The following is a 19424-nucleotide window of genomic DNA, read 5'->3' on the forward strand; positions in this document are numbered from 1 at the left end:
TAGATCTTTGTGTATGCATTTGACTTAATATATGTATGTAATTGCTGTGTATACTTGTATGTGTCTATTTTTATAAATGGAATCATCTATATATAAATATTGCTTTTTAACTCTAGTTTTGAGATTTTTTTTCACACCACTATTTACAAGGGTATCTCTTTTTATGTTTTATTGTATAGATGACCACTGTTACCCTAATGATGGTTATTAAGGGTATTTTTTCTTTTTCAAAATAATATGTAGTGTCAATGTAAATAATAATAATGACAACAACAATAATAGCTTACTCTGGGTCAGTTATTCTGAGTTTACATATAACATCTCATTTAATTCTCAGACATATTAGGGGTAGGCATTGTTTTTAACTTCCATTTAATGGATAAGGAAACATGTACTGAGAGATCTAACTTGTCCAAGTTCACTTAGCTAAAAATGGTAGAGCCAGGATGGAAACTAAGGTGGTCCTTATGTGCATATTGGTGCAACACACAGTCTTTATTTCTCGTTGGCTGATAGTTTATGGCTGTAAAATTGATAAGGATGGTTTTATTACTCTAAGTTCCATATTTTTTAAACAAAATAAAAATAATAAATATTATTAATGTAGGATTATAAAGGTAATATGTATCTATTGTGTAGTAAATTTGGAACATTCAGAAAGCCTAAAAAGAAATGTAAAAATTCCCTGAAACCAAACCACTCAGAGCTACTATTATGGTATTTCCATGCTTTTCATGAAGGGGAGCTTTTTTTCAGTTTATAGCCTTCATTTTATGAGATCTCTAGGATTGGTAGAGAATTGTAGAATTATGTTACCAGTAATCAAAAATCAGTTGACCTTCACTTGCGTGGATAACTTTTGATCTTATGATTGTTCCATTTTCATCCTCTGTGGGCCATTGTTAGCTTTTAAAGTATTTCTTGTATTACTGATCCCATTACTCAGTAAACCTTGGAAACCTGAGCCAGTATTTTCCTCATAGAGTATCTCTATTGATTTTTCTGTGACAATGATTTTGCTGTTGCAAGGTGCTATGTTGATTCTTTTTTAGAGCACTTAGAGAATTTGAAATTCTTAAAATATTGTAAGAAGAAAGTGATCTTTTCATATGCACTCTCCTTTAGTGTATTAAGACATTTCCTATAATTTGAAGCCATATCATAGTATGTTAGACTCTCTAATTTTTCTAATGGGTTTTAAAGGATACGAATCTTTGAACCAGTGGCCATGAATTTTAAACAACAAAAAGCAGTTAGTATTATAAAAAACATTTAATTTGTTTTATAAACATTACTTTGTAGGTATCTGTAATGCGTGATGAGGAGAAATTGCTGAGAATGAAAATCAATGAACTGGAGAAAAAGAAAAACCAGTGTTCTCAGGAAATAGATATGAAACAGCGAACCATTCAGCAACTCAAGGTAACAGTTTTGTTTTTAAAATAGTTTAAGTAGATTTTGTTGGTGTATTTTAGTATCTACTTAAATGTATCCATTCTTTACAGCAGATTCTCTTTTGGCTGTTTCTGGAATCTAAAATTTTTTTTTAATTTCTTAAAATTAAGTATGGCCATAGTGATTTGCTTCTAATGAATAGAGTACGGAAAGGAAAAGGTAGTATCTTTACAGCAGAGAAACCTGGCAGGTACCACCTTAACCAGGTGTCCAGGAATAGCGTCACCAGTAGTAAGTCATGTTGAGACCATGTGCTTCCTGATAGGATGTGTCCAGAAGGGCAGGGCCATCTCATGTGGTATTTTACCCCCAAATCCATAATCTCAGTTTAATTAGGAGAAAACATCAGACAAACCCAAACTGAGGATGTTCTACAAAGTACCCAACCAGTAAAAAGTGTCAAGGTTATTAAAGAAAAAGATTACCAAGGAATTCTCACAGAATAGAGGAGACTAAGGGGAAATGGTTGCTAAATGCAATCTTCGATCCTGTATGGGATCCTGGAAGAGAAAAAGGATGTCACTGGAGAAACTGGTGAAATCCAAATAAAGTCTGTAGTGTTCATTAGCATTATTGCATCAGTGCTAATTTCTTTTTTTTTCACACAAAGATGATTTTTTCCATATTTTAAATAGACAATGGAGACTCAACTACTCATTCTTCTGTCCAGTGTTTTGCAATTTTTAAATAAATGTACTTTGATAATGTAAGAGTTAACATTAGGGGAAGCTACGTGGAGGTTATACAGGAGATCTCTTCTATCTTTGCAACTTTTTTGTGAATCTAAAATCATTTCAAAATAAAAAGTAAAAAGAAAGTGAAGCTCATGTTCTAAAAAAACTATTTTTCAAAAGGACACTTAAAAAGCAAAATCCCAGGGCGCCTGGGTGGCTCAGTCGGTTAAGCATCTGACTTTGGCTCAGGTCATGATCTCACGGTCCGTGAGTTCGAGCCCTGTGTCGGGCTCTGTGCTGACCACTCAGAGCCTGGAGCCTGTTTCAGATTCTGTGTCTCCCTCTCTCTCTGACCCTCCCCCATTCATGCTCTGTCTCTCTCTGTCTCAAAAATAAATAAACGTTAAAAAAAAAGAACTAAAAAAAAAAAAAGCAAAATCCCTTTATAAGTGATTATATTTTGCTTGACATCAATTAAGTGGATTGGGCAACAATAAAAAGAATGGATTTGTTGTATTCTTTGCATGTTTGCTTTTAAATGAAGCAAACCAATGAATATTCAGATATAAACACATGATTTAAATTTTTTTAAATGTTTATTTCTTGAAAGAGAGAGAGAGAGAGAGAAACAGAGCATGAGCAGGGGGAGGGGCAGAGAGAGAGAGGGAGACACAGAATCTGACGCAGGCTCTAGGCTCTGAGCTGTCAGCACAGAGCCCGACGCGAGGCTGGAACTCACAAACGGTGTCATGACCTGAGCCGAAGTCAGATGCTCAACTCACTGAGCCACCCAGGTGCCCCAACACATGATTTAATTTTTAACTGAATGTAATCCTAATAAAGCAGCCTGTACTTTCATAATAGGATTCAGAGATTTCCAGGTTCTGTAACGATTCATTGTAAAATTTATAAAGTGAGGAGATAGTGTTGACACTGAATGAGACAGGGAATAAAGGATTACCAGGTAGGTTAAAACTAGAATTGGAAGATTTCCAGTGTCCATAATTTAGTCTTGCCTTTGTGGTGTCTGTTATTTTTTTCAAACTTCCCAGCTACTTTCTATGTAGAGGGTTTGGAGGACCCTATTTTTTCAGCTTTTTAAGTTTATTGATAGGGAACTTTTTTTTATGGTTTTCCTTGTTCCTTCTATTGTTAAATGTATAGTGAGCCTCCATATCCTCATTTCTACTTTTTTGATGTATAAGAGAAACCTGGTAGCTTAAAATATTGAGTAAATAAAATGACTGGGTAGTAACTTTGAGGTAGATTAAAGGTATCAAGTTGTTTTTGTTTTTGTTTTTCTTATTACTACTCTCACCCTGCCCTTTTCTCCAAGGTGAAAAAACTTGGAAGTTTGAGACTAGTAATCAGCCTTGTAGGAGAGAGATTTCAAACCTAACATTGAACCCTATTTTTAAATCCCAGTATTAAATATTGGTGTGCATTTTAGTTACATTTGCATTTAATTCCTGTTGTTTCATTTTGCAGGAGCAGTTAAATAATCAGAATGTGAAAGAAGCTATACAACAGTATGAGAGAGTATGCAAAGGTCAGGAGCAAGTCTCTATTTCCGGTACTAAAATAACTGCATAACAATTGATTTAGCATTTTCCTCTGAAAATTATAAAGTAAGGTCAACATAAGATGTAACTGTATCAAAAGAGAAAAGCATTGATTTTTTTTTTTAAGTTTATTTATTTGTTTTGAGAGAGACAGAGAGAGCACAAGCAGGAGAGGGGCAGAGAGAGAAAGGGAGAGAGAATCCCAAGCAGTCTCTGTGCAGTTAGCACAGAGCCTGATGCAGGGCTCGAATTCACGATACCATGAGATCATGACCTGCGCCAAAATCAAGAGTCCCAGACACTTAACCAGCTGAGCCACCCAGGCGCCACAGAAAAGCATTGATCCTAATAAGTAACTTGTCAACATAAAGTTTATTCTTAGAAAAATAAAACATTAAACAATGCTCAGTTAAAGGAATATTGATTTCTAGATAATGGCCACTATTTTCTGAAAAACAAAGTCGGTTACATAGGTCACAATGAATGGAATAGATTTCTAGCAAAATCATGTAAGAATATACGTCAAGTAAAACATCTTTAAAATTAAAATATTTTAAAAAAGTTTTTAAAAACCATTAAGTACTTCAGCTTCACATCTTATGTGCTGAATTTTGCTTTTTTTACTCAAATTTTACTTTTAAATTTGAAATGTAAAATTACCTTTGTAGATGATACATCTTTCTATTTGTGATATTATGTGCATTCCTCTACTGCCCGTCACTCATCCCTCAATCTCTTAGTTGTGTGGTTAGTAGAGCTGGGATTTGAACGTAGGTCTGTTTCATTCTTAAGTTTCAGATTCTCTTCACTAATTTCATGCTATTTGTATTTGGCCAACTAAAAAGAAGGGGTAGGTCAACCAGATTATTTGTTTAGATGATTTGGACATTTGTGGGATTAACTAGGATCAAATATTTGAGTGTGTGTATGCATAAATATGCTGTGTATATATCTGCACACTGTCCTATTTTCTCCTGCCTGCCTTTTTAGGCTTTTGTCCCTTAACATTTCTTATTTCTATAATGCTTTTAGGGATTTTCTTTACTTTGACTCTTTTGTCATTGTTGATAAATGTGAATAGATCTTAGCTATTCTGAAAAAGCATGCCCTTGGACCAGGATATAGTTTCTATCATATTTTAATTTTTCCTCTCATTGCAGAGTATTGAGAACTGTGGCATAGGCCCATTTTGACAACTTTAATCTGACTTCCATGCTCTTGAAACTTGCTCCCAAGTCGCTTTTAACCTATGTATTTTCAAATCTATTAGCTTTTTGCAATTCCTCCTTTCCTTTGTCCTTTCTTTTATTTTGGCATAATTATTCACTCTCCTCCTTTTCCTCCTTTTCATTTTTTATGTAGCATTTATTGTGTGTGAGTATATTTTTTTCTAAATAAAATGGTAAATATGTAGCTTCCCCCCTTTTGAGACTTGTCTCAGCTGTTGTGATATGTTCTGTACCAGTTGCTGCCTGTCTCTCAGAATGAGCCTCAGCCACTGTGGCAACTTTCCTAATGAAGGCCTCATCCTCTTTGTTCCTTTTGTTTTCTCACTTGAGAGTTCATTCACTCCTGTGATTTCATTCCCCAGCAAACACAAAGGGCATTTTCACTTTGGCTTCTATATGTCCATTTAAACACTGAGTACCATTTACTTCGATATCTTAGTATAAAATTCTTGTTTTAAAAATTGAGCTATAATACCTAATAATTACCTTTTAAAAGTGTAATGCTGAGTGCATTTTAGTAAATTTACACGGTTGTACAATCACTATCATTATCTAATTCCAGAACATTTTCATCACCCAAAAAAGAAACCCTATACCCATTAGCTGTCACTCCTCAGTCCCTGTCATCTACTAACATACTTTCTGTCTCTGGCTTTGCCTGTTGCAGACATTTCATGAAATGGATGCATACAATATATGGCCTTTTGTGTCTCACTTCTTTCCCTTAGCATGTTTTCAAGTTTCATCCATACTGTAGCATGTATCAGTACTATATTCCTTTTTATGGCTGAATAATATTCCATCATAACAAATATACCACATTTTATTTATATATCCGTTGATGGACATGGGTTATTTTTACTTTTTGGCTTTTATGACTATTTGTGTATAAATTTTGGGGTGGGCATATGTTTTCAGTTCTCTTGGAGATATATATCCATGAGTGGAACTACTGGGTCATATGATGATAGCTCTGTGATTAAGTTTTTGAGGAACTATGAAATTTTCCCTCAATGGCTATACCATTTTACATTCTTACCAACAGTGAATGAAAGCTCTCCAAATAGTTACCAGAATTTGTTATTTTTCATTTAAAAATTTATAGTATTAGTTTCCTAGGGCTGTTCTAACAAAGTATCACAAACTTGGTGCTTAAGACAATGGAAGTTTCTTTTCTCACGGCCCTGAAAGCAAGAAATCTGAAGGTATTGATAGGGATATGCTTCTTTTGAAGGTTCTGGGGAAGAATCTTTCCTTGTCTCTTCTGATTTCTAATGCTTGATGGCAGTCTTTTGTGTTCATTGGCTTATGGCAGCATAACTTCAATCTGTCTCTGTTTTAACATGGCCATCTTTCTGGTTTTTTGTTTTGTTTTTTTTTTTAGTTTTTTTAATGTTTTACTTATTTTTAAGACAGAGTGTGAGTGGGGATGGGGCAGAGAGAAAGGGAGACACAGAATCTGAAGCAGGTTCCAGGCTCTGAGCTGTCAGCACAGAGCCCGACGCGGAGCTCGAACTCACAAACTGTGAGATCATGACCTGAGCCCAAGTCGGACACTCAACTGACTGACCCATCCGGGTGCACCCTTTTTTTTTTTTTTTTTTTTAATTTTTTAATGTTTAATTTATTTTTAAGACAGAGAGAGAGCGTGATGAGTGGAGATAGGGAACATGGCCATCTTTCTTATGGGTGTGTCTGTATTGGTGTCTTCTCCCTATGTGTCTCTGTCCAAATTACCCTCTTCTTAAAAGAAGACCAGTCATATTGGATTTAGGGCCCACTCTAATCTAGTTTACCTTATTCTTAACTTGCTTATATCTGCAAATACTCTATTTGCAAATAAGGTCATATTCATCGTAGGTGGCCATGAATTTTGTGGGGGGGACACTATTTAACCTAACATGCAGGTAGGTATAAAGTATTATGTCATTGTGATTTTGATTTGCATTTCCCTAATGACTATTGGTATTGAGCATCTTGTCTTGTGCTATAGGCCACTTGTATATCTTTGGAGAAATTGAAGTCCTTTGCCCATGTTTCATTTGGGTTATTTGTCTTTTTATTATGGTGTTGTAAGACTTCTTTATATATTCTGGATACATGACTTATCAGATAGATTTGCAAATGTTTTCTCCCATTCTGTGGGTTGTTTTTCACTCCCTTGATTGTGTCCTTTGATGCATAAAAGTTTTGGATGAAGTCCCATTTATCTGTTTTGACTGATTGTATTTTAGGTATCATGTCTAAGAAACTGTTGCTTAATCCAAAGTCATCTGTGTTTTCTTCTAAGAGTTTTAAGCTTTTAGCTCTTATAATTAGATTTTTGATTCATTTTGAGTTAATCTACTTGAGTTATAGTTTTGTATATGGTGTAAGGTAGGGGTGTCTAACTTAATTTTACATATGAAGATTCAGTTGTCCCAGAACCAATTTTTGAAAAGACTCTTCTTCCCCCTACTACTGCATTGTCTTTGCACCTTTGTTGAAAATCAGTTGATCATCAATGTAAGGGTTTATTTCTGGACTTTCAATGCCATTACCACACTGTATTGTTATTATAGTTTTACAGTAAGTTCTGAAATTAAGAAGTGTTGTTTTGGCTATTTTGGGTTCATTGCATTTGCACATGAATTTTAGAATCAGCTTGTCATTTTCTGCAAACAAGCCAGCTAGAATTTTAATGGAAATTGTGTTATATCTTGAGGATCTCTTTGGGGAAATTGTCAGCCAAATGTGGAACATCTTTTCATTTAGCTAGGCCTTCTATAATTCCTTTCAGTGATATTTTTTATTTTTTAGTGTATACATTTTGCACATCTTTTGTTAATTCATTTCTGTTTTATTCTTTGTAATGCTATTGAAAATGGAATTGTTTCCTTAATACCATTTTTTGGATTGTTAATTGCTAGTATATAGAAACACAATAGATTTAATTATATTTATCTTGTATCTTGTAAACTTGCTGAACTACTTTATAAACTCTAATAGGGTTTTCTTTCTTTCTGTCTCTTTCTTCTTATGTACAGTATCATGTCATCTGCAAATAAAGGCAGTGTTACTTCTTTGTTTTCATTCTTTTTGACTTTTATTTCTTGTTCTTGTTTAAGTGCTCTGGCTAAAACCTCCAGAACAGTGTTGAATAAAAGTGATGAGCGTGGACATTTTTGTCTTATTCCTGATTGTAGGGGGAAAGTTTTCATTCTTTAACCACTATGTATAATGTTAGGTGTTGGGTTTTTGTAGATGCTTTTTATCAGGTTGTGGAAGTTTGTTCCCTTCTTTCTGTTCCTAGTTCATAGAGTGTTTTTATCATTAAAATGTGTTGAATTTTGTCAAATGTCTTTTTCTGCATCCCATCGAGACAATTGTATGGTTTTATTCTTAATTAATTAGGTGTATTGCATTGATTGGTTTTTATATGTTGAACTAAACTTGCATGCCTGGGATAAATCCCACTTGGTCATGGTGTATAATGCTTTTTATATGTTGCTGGGCTTAGTTTGCTGTACTCTGTTGAGGTTTTGCAACTATTTTCATATGGGATATTGGTCTACAATTTTCTTTTCCTATGCTGAAATTTTTGAAGTCTTATTAAATTCTGAATGTGAATGTCTGTGCTCAAACTGCTTTAACTTTCTGGATCTCTGTTACTGATGTCTACTATTTCCATTGTTTAGACCAGGGATTAGGAGATGGAAGTCTTCTGACCAAATCCAGTTTACTGCCTAATTTTTTAAGTAGTTTTGGAACATAGCAACACATTCTTTTGTATTGTCTGGCTGCTTTCATATTACAGCGGCAGAGGTAAATAGTTGTTATAGTCCTTAAAATAATTGTTATCTGACCCTTTGCAGAAAATGTTTGACTATCTTTGCTTTTAGACTTTAAATAATATTGTCTTCCCACACCCTCAGAAGTAGTACCTAAGTTATTTTACTTCTTTTTACTCCTCATATTTGTCCTAGCTCATTGCCAGGTTTTATGTCAAACTCACTCGTATAGCAACACAGCTAGATTAGATTTTTCTAAAACTCTTCTTTCATTGTCATTTTCCTATTAAAATTTTTCAATCCCTTCATATTGCCTACACAAACTTTCACCCTCTAGCTAGGGATTTTAGTCTACCTTTTTCTAGCCTAATATAACTTTTCTGCTCTATCCAGACTAATTTGTTTTGTTCTCTTATTGTGACCTGCTCTATTTGCCTCTATTCCTGTGATAAAGAAGGCAAATAAAAGACCACACATTTCCTTTGGAAATATATGATCTCAAGAAAAATACCCCAGAAGAAATCACTAACTAAAACAATAAGTCTCTACATACTTGGGAAGTTTTGAGAAATTTTTCCATATAATCACACACAGATCTTACTTTACCTTCCCCCCCCCCCCGCCCTTTTTAACTTTGTAATTTTATTTTATTTGAGAGAGAGAAAGATTGGGGGAAAGGGGCAGAGAGAGAAAGAGAGAGAATCCCAAACAGGCTCCAATGCTCATCCCATGACCCTGGGATCACAAGCTGAGCCAAAACCAAGAGTCGGACATTCAACTGACTGAGCCACCTAGGTGCCCCTTAACCTTTATTTTAAAAGGCTAAATAATATTACATTTTATTGATATTGATATATCATACTGTATTTAATATGACCTTTTTTTTAATGTTCATTTTTGAGAGAGAGAGAGAGTGGGGGAGGGGCAGAGAGAGAGGGAGACACAGAATCTGAAGCAGGCTCCAAGCTGCTGTCTGAGCTGTCAGCACAGAGTCTGACATGGGGCTCAAACCCACGAATGGTTAGATCATGACCTGAGGCGAAGTTGGACGCCCAACCAACTGAGCCATCTAGGCGGCACCCCCCCCCCCTTTTTTTAATGGGAAAAGAAAATTTTATTCCCTTGAAAGAAAGCCTTAAGTAATGTAATAAAATTTATTAGGATAGAGGAGATAAAACTGATTTTAATATACACTATTGCAAGGAGCGGAGTCCTTCATTGGCCTGAAGACATGGTGTTGATCATAAATGAAACATAATGTCAAAATCTAGTAGAGAATATTATATGCTAATTTAAGGTACAATTTCAATTGCTTATAAAGTAGGAATCCTTATTCCTATTTTTCTCAAATTTTAATTAAGAAATAAACATTTGTGAAGGAATCAGAAAGTAAAGATGACCTGAATACCCTTTATTAGATTCACTGTTTTTAAATATTTTGTCACATTTGCATCTGTCTCTGGCTCTTGTCTCTTTCTCTAATATGCATGTATAAAACTGAGCAACTTGAAAGATATTTGCAGGCATCAATGATACTTTACGCTTAAATACTTTATCATGAAATTCATAAGGTAAGGAATCATCTTACATAAATACAGTATCATACTTAAGAAAATTAACAACACATTTATAATCTAGTGTCCAGTAATATGAACTCTTTTGATGAAAAAAATACTTTTGGTTATTTCAGACATTGTTTTTTTGTTATTATAGACATTACCGTGAATAAATTTGTACAAAAGTGTGGATACATGTAAATATATTTGTAAGGAAAAGTCTTAGCAGTGTAATTGTTGGCCCAAATGATGAGTATTTGAAATTTTGATAAATATTGCTAAATTGCTCCCTAACGTGATTAAACTAGTTTATATTCACAGTAAAATAGTGCATAGAATGCCCGTTTCCCCACATTTTTGCCAGTATCAGGTGTTACCAAACTTCGGACTTTTGCCAGTGTGATATGTGAAACTGCTGTCCTGTGGTTTCATGCTTCTGTAGTTGGTCCGTGTACATCTGGTATATATTCTGAAATAAATTTTAACTATCAATAAGTGAGTATTTCTAATCTGGAGTCTTGGATGGCGTTTATATTTATTTCTCTCCCTGGCCTCGTGTACGTGATAGCCCTTTTTTCTACTTCCTACTTGTTCACAAATGTTATGTTGAAGCCTTTATTCCTTGAAGCCTTCCTAGGACACCATAGCTCTAGTGACGCTCTCCCCTCAATGCTAAATGCTTGGTTGCTGGCTTATTTGACAGTCATTTATTTAGCTGTGGTAGCTCACGGCTATCTTTAGATAGCAGTGAAGAGATAGCTGTCTCATAGCTGTCCTCATGCTGCTTTATTTCATTTTATTAGTTGTGTATTTCTGGATTGCTTCCTGAAATGAAGTGTATATTATTGGAGGTAGTGACTGATAAAATAATTCTTTCTTTTTTTTAACTGCACCTACCTTTCAAATAATAATAGTCATTAGTGAAATTGTCATTGGTGTCCTGGGACTTTCCTAATTGGTAACTAGATACTAAAACCTTTTTCTTTCTAGCCTTCTAGTTTAGAGTAAAATCTAGGGTGGAAGAGAGAAGGGGTTCTTTGAATAAACTTTTAATTAACTAATTGTATAATCTGAATATATTTGCAAATCATACTTTTTAAAAGAAAGAGTTTAGATAATAATACTAAGACTCCTTTCGATCCTAGGAGGAATTCTGTTTTATTAGCACTCCTGGCAGCTTACATAAATGGACAGAAATACTAAAAATTATTCATATAATGTTTTCTTAGTGTTTTGTCTTTATTTTCTTAATTGCTTTATGTGCACTTTGAGAAGGCCTTTTGAGGTTTTTGTCATTTTTAATGTTCAGTGACCTGAGGTTGAACTGTATGCATCTGGAGGTTTATTACCTCTGGCGTCAGTAATAATAGTTTTGGTAAGTTTTGTAGTAGTGCCCTGCTACAAATGTGGCCGTCTCCAGAGGCCACGTTTTCCTTTTTCCCTCTTTCTTGCAGGCAGCATTAAAATGGAATTGTTTATGTCATTATTGTCATTTTTTAAGGGCCAGAAACAATTTTGGTAAGGCTAATAGCACAGTCATTCCTGAAGAGCTGATTTTAAAAATACTAGAAGTAAATATTTGGCTTTGGAAATTTTTGTAGAAAAAAATAATTACTTGAGATCTAAAAAAAAAAAAAAGTCAAATTGGGATTGAGCCCTTTTTGTTTTTAGGAGGTAAATGTTTTACTTTTGGTTTGATAATATTATACTGAAAATGAATGTTTTGCAAATAATGGTTTTTCTAAGCCCCGAGATTTGTGTTTATTAGTACCAATAGTTTGATATTATAAAAAATTGTTAATTTTATCTGAAAAGAGTTTCTTTTCCATCCATCCATTCTTGCAATCATTCAAGTATCTATCTGTATGTCAGATACCTATTTAGTGCTTCATATCTGCCAGTACTGTTCTAGGCATTGAGGTACAGCAGTGAACAAGACAAAGCTTTTATGTGGAACTCAGATTCTATTTTAGTTAATAAAAGTGTATTTTAATTTTAGAAGAACTCAAGAAAAATTGGATAGTTAGATGTACATGTTAGTAGTTTCTAAAATGTTCTCCTCAAATTTTTAGATCTAAATGTTAAAGAGAAAATAATTGAAGACATGCGAATGACATTGGAAGAACAGGAACAAACTCAGGCAGAACAAGATCAAGTGCTTGAGGTGAAGTTAGAGGAAGCCGAAAGACTGGCCACAGGTAAAACATGGTTGCTTAAATATCTCAAGGTCTGTATTTTCTTCTCTGTATTTTCCTAGATTTCTTTCCCTTTTAGAAGGAGTTGAGTATAATAAAAGTATTGGCGTGTTTTCCGAATGTCCTATCACTTGCTGTTTTCCATTGTGGTGAAAATTGTTTTGTCTAAGTAAAATTATATGTAGTAAAGAAGGAATAAGGACACTTTCATAATAACTGGATGATAGCTTGTAATGTTTCCCAGACGTAAGAATAAATTTCTCAATCGAGTTTCACCTCTGTCCAGCTTTTTAGTATCATCTTATATGTTTATGTCAGTGAATGCCCTGATTCTATCCTTCAGAATACCATCACGGTTTATTTTATTTTTTATTTTTGAGAAGTTTCCTACATAATTAAGGTTAAGATGCATTTAACACTGTATACTCTGAACACTATTCAGTGGGTTCTTGAGAGGTCCTTGTACTTTCTCTTCTCTAAGAATTTGGATTTGGTAAGAACTCTTAAAAATGAAGTCATTGGAATTGGCTCTGTTCTCATCTGCGTTTGTGTTTTTTCTTCTGGGTTCTGCTGATTCTTGTCTGTATCTCATGCCACAGGATCTCTGTATGGTATAACTTTTTCATATGCTTTAAAAAATAAATTTATGTTTTCAAATTAGAATTGGAAAAATGGAAGGAAAAATGCAAAGATCTGGAAGACAGAAGTAATCAAAGGTCAAATAAAGAACTTGAGGATAACACAGATGTACTTAGTGAAAAGCTCAGTAAGCTTCAGGATGAGTTACAGGTACGATTTTATGTGTGTATGTATCTCTCCATTGTATTTCTCATGAGAGAGAATTCGGCAAATAGTTTATAATTAATTTAGATATGGGTGAAATACTCCTGGGAAATGTTTAGCATATAGGTATAATTTTTCAGTATACATTGAAATGACATGGCGTGGAAATTCTCAAGATACAAATCACCGTTAGTGCCTAGGAAAATACAGTGGTTGGGTGTTCATTTTTATATTCTATATATCTAATTCTTAAATCACAACTTCTTATGTGTTTGTACCTATTTTTCTACTCCTTAAGCTTCTGAGTCATCAAATTCTGCGGTGGGGAAGAGGACTGTTAGGAAGATTATTTTGTAAATAATCATTTTAATTTTCAGTTATGAAGTTGGAAAAGAATACAGTTGTGTATGTGGACACTGGAATATATTTGAAACTGCATCATATAGAAGATACTCTGTTTTGTGTTTATATTTTTCCCATGTTCAACTCTAAATACTGTAAGGCATACAACATATGGGGGAAATATTTTTCTAATGGGGTTTACCAAATACTACTTAAAATTTTCTACATTGATTAGAAAGGACTGGTTTTAAAATTGAAGAAAGCATAATAATGATTTTAAAAAGTTGGCTGTACCTAAATGGTTTCTTAAACTCATGCTACATATATAATCAGATACTGAATAAATAAAGAATATTTTCTTTTGTTAACTGTTAATTTGTATTCTAATATTTACCCTTGCTGTGGGGAAAACCCCAAAGCAGCTAAAACAAAGTTAATACTGCATTATTTATGAAAAAATATATTAACTATATTGAGAATGTTCATATTAAGTTCATATTGGTTTATTTTATGTTGTCCTCAAATGACGTAATCACATATCTTAGATTGTAAACTTTCTAATTCTGGAAAGGAAATTACTTCAGTCTAGCTATTCCCAGTGTTCCTCAAATTAATAAACGTCCTGTTGTACAAGTTGTTTTTTATTTGGCATCCTGTATACCCAGGAATATTTTATTTTTGATATCATGCAATCAGAAATGTCCATCATGGGGGCCCCTGGGTGGCCCAGTCAGTTAAGCGTCCAACTTTGGCTCAGGTCACGATCTCACAGTTTGTGGGTTCAAGCCCCGTGTCAGGCTCTGTACTAATAGCTCAGAGCCTGGAGCCTGCTTCAGATTATGTGTCTCCTTCTCTCTCTGCCCCTCCCCTGCTTACACTCTCTCTCTCTCTCTCAAAATAAATAAATATTAAAAATTTAAAAAAAAAAAAGAAATAACCATCACAAACCAACTCTTTTTTTGTTTGTTTGTTTTGTTTTCTGGTGTTTAGAAAGACTTGGGTCTTTGTAACTCTTTCAGAAATAGAAGTTGTTTATTTCTTCTTAAGGTCACTGATGAAGGAGAGTCCTTAAATGGACTTCATAGCAAAATAAAGTTTATAAAATGAAGTCCATTTAGAAAAGGAAACCAGCAGCATTCATTCTATAATCCAAAATAAACTCTGTTCTTATCATTGTTTAATGAAAAATGCTTATTTTTAAGTTTCAAAAAGGTAAAAAAAAGTGATGGGTTATATGAATATGTTATAAAAATACATTTACCGACTATTACTTATTCAGCATGTGATAGTTGCTTGTACTATTTATATATATAGGACTCTGAACGTAAATATAAAGCTGATAGAAAGAAATGGCTAGAAGAAAAAATGATGCTTATCACTCAAGCAAAAGAAGCTGAGAATCTACGAAACAAAGAGATGAAAAAATATGCTGAAGACAGAGAGCGTTGTTTAAAGCAACAAAATGAACTGGTGGGTAACAATATACTTTATCTTTGATGTATTTTACCAGCTTTCTTTGGTTTGTTAAATTTATCCCTGGGGTTCTTATCAGTCTTTACATGGCTGCCTGATTTTCTTGGCTTTTTTTAAAAAGCAGTCTATTTGTAAGATGACTTTTCTGTCCCAATTTTGAAGTTCACTTATGTTCTTATTTTAACTTTTTTCAGTCCATTTAGCAGGTTGGGAAAATGCCTAATTACATCTCAGTATCTGGATACAGAACTTAAACGTCTCTTCCTTTTGATTGCTACAGTGGTGATCCTTACTATATTATAAGATTTTGCATTTTCAACTGTAGATTCTACTAACATGGTGTGTGTATTTTACCTCATAAGCTGATTTTATCAGGACTTTTAAAAAGTCAACCAAATAGTTTCTAGAAGACCTACAGGTAGAAATGACCTTCAGTTTTACATTGACTAGCTGTAGCTCTTACAGCATTCTATCTTGGCTTATTCTTCCCCTCCTATTTTAATTGACTGCTTAGTATGTTTGGCACCTTATGTTGCCAACAGAAAAAAAAGAAGTTAAAAGGCATCATTGGTCCTAGGAAAACTCTTGAGCGACATATTGACACTATCTTTAAATGAAAACCTCGTTTTCTCTTTACTATCATAGTAACTGGGCAGTATCACATTGTCATTGCTGGTATTTTTTTGTTTATGACAGAGTTTTATAGATAATAGCTAAGCTTTCCTATAAAAATAGGATGTTAATTTTCCATAAGGTAAGGGTGATTTTCCCACTAAATTTTTAAAATAATTTTACCTTTTTATTTTGAAATCATTTTATTTATAGGAAAGTTGCAAAACTTATACAGAGTGTTCCTGTACACTTAACCACTAACTTCTGATGTTAGCACCTTACATAACGACAGTACAAGGATCAGCACCAACAAATTAACCTTATTGCAGTGCTGTTAGCTAAATTGTGGACCTTATTAGAATTTCATCAGTTTTCCCACTAATGTCTTTTTCTGGGTCCAGAATCTCATCTGGAATACAATATGACATTAGTTGTCATTTCCTTAGAGTCTTGACTCTTTTGGTCACATGCTAAATTGTGTGAGGCTAACACTTGTCGTTACTGCGGCTCTGAGATGGTAATGTGTTTCATGTGCCAATTCCATGTGATTGAAGGTATCCTCAGGAAGTGGTGGGTTGAGCAGGATTCTGCTGCTACATGTCTTAAAAGGAAAGGTTGCTTCTAGTTCTCTGCTCCTGTTCCACAGCCCATCATTCCTTCCTGGGCAATAGTAAGAGGCAAGAAGTGAAATCAAAACTGCTGGCTTTGAGTCACTCCAATTTAAAAACAGGAATCAGGGCTATTTTCTTTCTCAGTCAGTGGTCCCAGTCATTGGCAGCAATGCTAGCAAGGAAACCTACTTTGCAATCCTTGAGAAAGCTAGCTTCCTTCTTTCTCCCATACATTTCTTTACCATCATATCTAGGGTGTATGTTTCTGCCATTTTAAGGTATATAAATAGTTAATTTTTAAAATTGTCACATATAATACAGTAAGTAAACAAACAGTAGTTCGGGAAATATTTGTAAAATCAGTATCTACTTAAGTACCATCCAGTTCAAGAAATAGATTACTCCAGAGGTACCTCAGAAGGGTCCTCTTCTATTTCTTTTTTTTTATTTTTATTTTTATTTATTGTGAGAGAGAGAGAGAGAGAGAGCGCGTGCATGCAAGTAGGGGAGGGGCAGAGAGTGAGGGAGACAGAATCCTAAGCAGGCTCTGTATTGTTAGCACAGAGCCACATGCGGGGCTTGAACTCAGGAACTGTGGGGTCATGACCTGAGCGGAAGTCAGGAATGGGATGCTGAACTGACGGAGCCACACAGGTGCCCCAACTATTGGGTCTTTTAATGTTGTACTTTAGTTTTGACCATTTTTGAATTTTATGTAAATGGAAATGTATGGGATGCATTTATTTGTACTTGGCTTCTGTCACTATTATGTTTGTGAGAATTATTCATGCCACACGGAGCTGGAATTAGTCCATTGTCTTTGCTGAACATTGCAGTGTATGCATATACCACAGCCTAATCATTTTAATGTTGAAGATATGTGTATTATTTTCTGTTCTGAGCTATTATGAGTAAATTCTCTTATAAACATATTTTTACACATTTCTTTCAGTGCACATGTGCATGCATTTCTATTGCATATTTACCCAAGAACAGAAGTGTTGGATGATAGGGTATACATGTGTGGGACTCTGGTAGAATGTCAGGTTTTCCAAGTAGCTGGACCCATTTATATTCTAGTACTGGAGTTGCTGTATATTCCTACCAACATATGGTGGTGTTGGTTATTTCTTATGATTTTAAGGTGCTTTTCCCTGAGTACTAATGAAGTTGAAGGTTACATACAGGTCCCCTTGCCTTTTTCCTATCTGACTGTTTGGCTTTTTCTACTTGATACATAGGAGCTCCTTATACTTTCTGGATAGAAGCCCTTTGTCATCTGTTTCAAGTGCCTTTCTTCAGTCTCTGGTTTACTTTTTACTCTCTTAATGCCTTTTTATGAATATAAGTTCTTAAATATTCTTCAGTTCATTTTCCCAATCTTTTCCTTTATTAACCTCAAAGACATGAAGATGTTCTCATACCATTTCCTGTTAAGGTGTTACCTTTCATATTTTGATTCTAGTATTGAGTGTTATGTTGGAGTGAGTGAGGCATCCAGATTTTTTTTTAATGTGGATTACCAATTTTCCTGGTGGTATTCATTGGAAAAAAACTGTTTCTTTCTCACTGCTCTGCCACTTTTGTCATAAATCAGTTGGCTAAGTGTTAATTTTTGTATATGGTATGAGATTAGGTCTGGGTTTTTGTTTTTTGTGTTTTTTTTTTGTTTTTTTTTTTCCCATTTGGCTATTGTACGCAAGCAATCTTTGTTGAAAAGACTGTTCTTTCTTTGGCATTATTGTAGAATGTCCGTTGACCATGCACTTATGAACCCTCTTTTCTGTTCCACTGATCGCAGTGTATTCCAGTATCACACTGTCTTGATTATCAAAGTAGGCTTGAAATGACAATGTGTTTGCTCCTACTTTGTTCTTCATTTTCAAAATAATTTTGACTATCCTGGATCATTTGCATTTCCACATAACTTTGATAGTGAGCTTTTCCGTTTCCACACACACTCACACGCATGCACACATGCATACACACATGTGTACCTGCCTGGATTTCAATCAGAATTGCTCTGAATCTATAGATCTGTTTGGGGAGGACTGATATCTTAACATTATTGAGTCTTTTGATCACTGAGCACAGATTATCTCTCCATTTATTGAAGCATTTTTAATTTCTCTCAGCAGCTTCTCATGTTTAGGTCTTGCATGTATTTTTGTTACTTCACCACTATTGCATGGTTTTTGAAGACACTGAAAATGATATTTTAAATTTTCATTTCTCTATTATTTGTTGCTATTAGTTTTGTCATTTGTTTTACTATAATTTTACCTCTCACTTCCAAAATATTGGGGGAAATGCTAGTATTAGTTTAAAAGCCATAATTGTTGAAAGAATTGAAAGAAGTGACCAGTAAGCTGATTTTTGAAATGAGGTGGGATAGTGATAAATACAGCATGTGGACATTAAATATATTTAAAGGCATTATGTATTTTGTTTTACAAGTATCTAGCCAAAACCATGTAATTTGGAACATGTCTTATTCATGGTTGTGTTATTTCTAATAAAAATTTCAAAAAATTTTTAGTTTTATAACGTTTGCTCCATTTTCTGGTTAGGAAATACTTACAGTACAACTGGCAGAGAAAGATGATAACCTTCAGAAATGGCGAGAAGAACGCGATCAACTGGTCGCAGCTTTAGAAATACAGCTGAAGGGACTGCTCTCCAGTAACATACAGAAAGACAATGAAATTGAACAATTAAAAAAGATCACATTGAAGCCTTCTGAAATGGTGAATAGAATCTTATTCTTTCTGTGCCTCTTTTTATTGAACATAGGAATTTTTCAAGATAATTGATTAACTCTTAGAGGACAAAAAAGTAAGTTTCAATAGATCACAGGGGAATCAGAGTTTGAAAAATTATTTGGATAGTTTTCATGTATTTCAGGTTTTCAGAGTTTATCATTATGACTGACTTGCCAGTGACCCACTGAGAAATAGTACTTTCTGAAATATTTTGGTCATATTTTCCAGGTAGAGTAATTAAAAAATAAATAATTTGTGATTTAGTCCCTAATCTACCTTTAAAATGTGGAAATGTGATTCAGTATTAGTCTTGGTAATATTTAAGTACTTGGGCCCACTCTAAGTTTGCTATATAAAGGTATGAATTGTTTTGAAAATAAGCACAATGGTAAGTCACTCA

General features: G+C 34.2%; 1 protein-coding gene across 7 annotated transcripts in view; it reads left to right on the forward strand.

Annotated features, from left to right (window-relative positions):
- Window positions 1-19424, forward strand: part of KIF20B (kinesin family member 20B) — a 72666-nt gene that overhangs the window by 39841 nt on the left and 13401 nt on the right. For all 7 annotated transcript variants that reach the window (XM_042960888.1, XM_042960892.1, XM_042960893.1 and 4 more), the window contains 6 exons: window positions 1303-1422; window positions 3618-3678; window positions 12319-12444; window positions 13103-13230; window positions 14881-15036; window positions 18833-19009. In XM_042960888.1, the coding sequence (XP_042816822.1) occupies window positions 1303-1422; window positions 3618-3678; window positions 12319-12444; window positions 13103-13230; window positions 14881-15036; window positions 18833-19009 (768 nt within the window). The remainder of the gene's footprint in view (window positions 1-1302; window positions 1423-3617; window positions 3679-12318; window positions 12445-13102; window positions 13231-14880; window positions 15037-18832; window positions 19010-19424) is intronic.

Source organism: Panthera tigris, chromosome D2 (assembly GCF_018350195.1).
Source record: "Panthera tigris isolate Pti1 chromosome D2, P.tigris_Pti1_mat1.1, whole genome shotgun sequence".
Classification (NCBI taxonomy): Eukaryota; Metazoa; Chordata; class Mammalia; order Carnivora; family Felidae; genus Panthera; species Panthera tigris.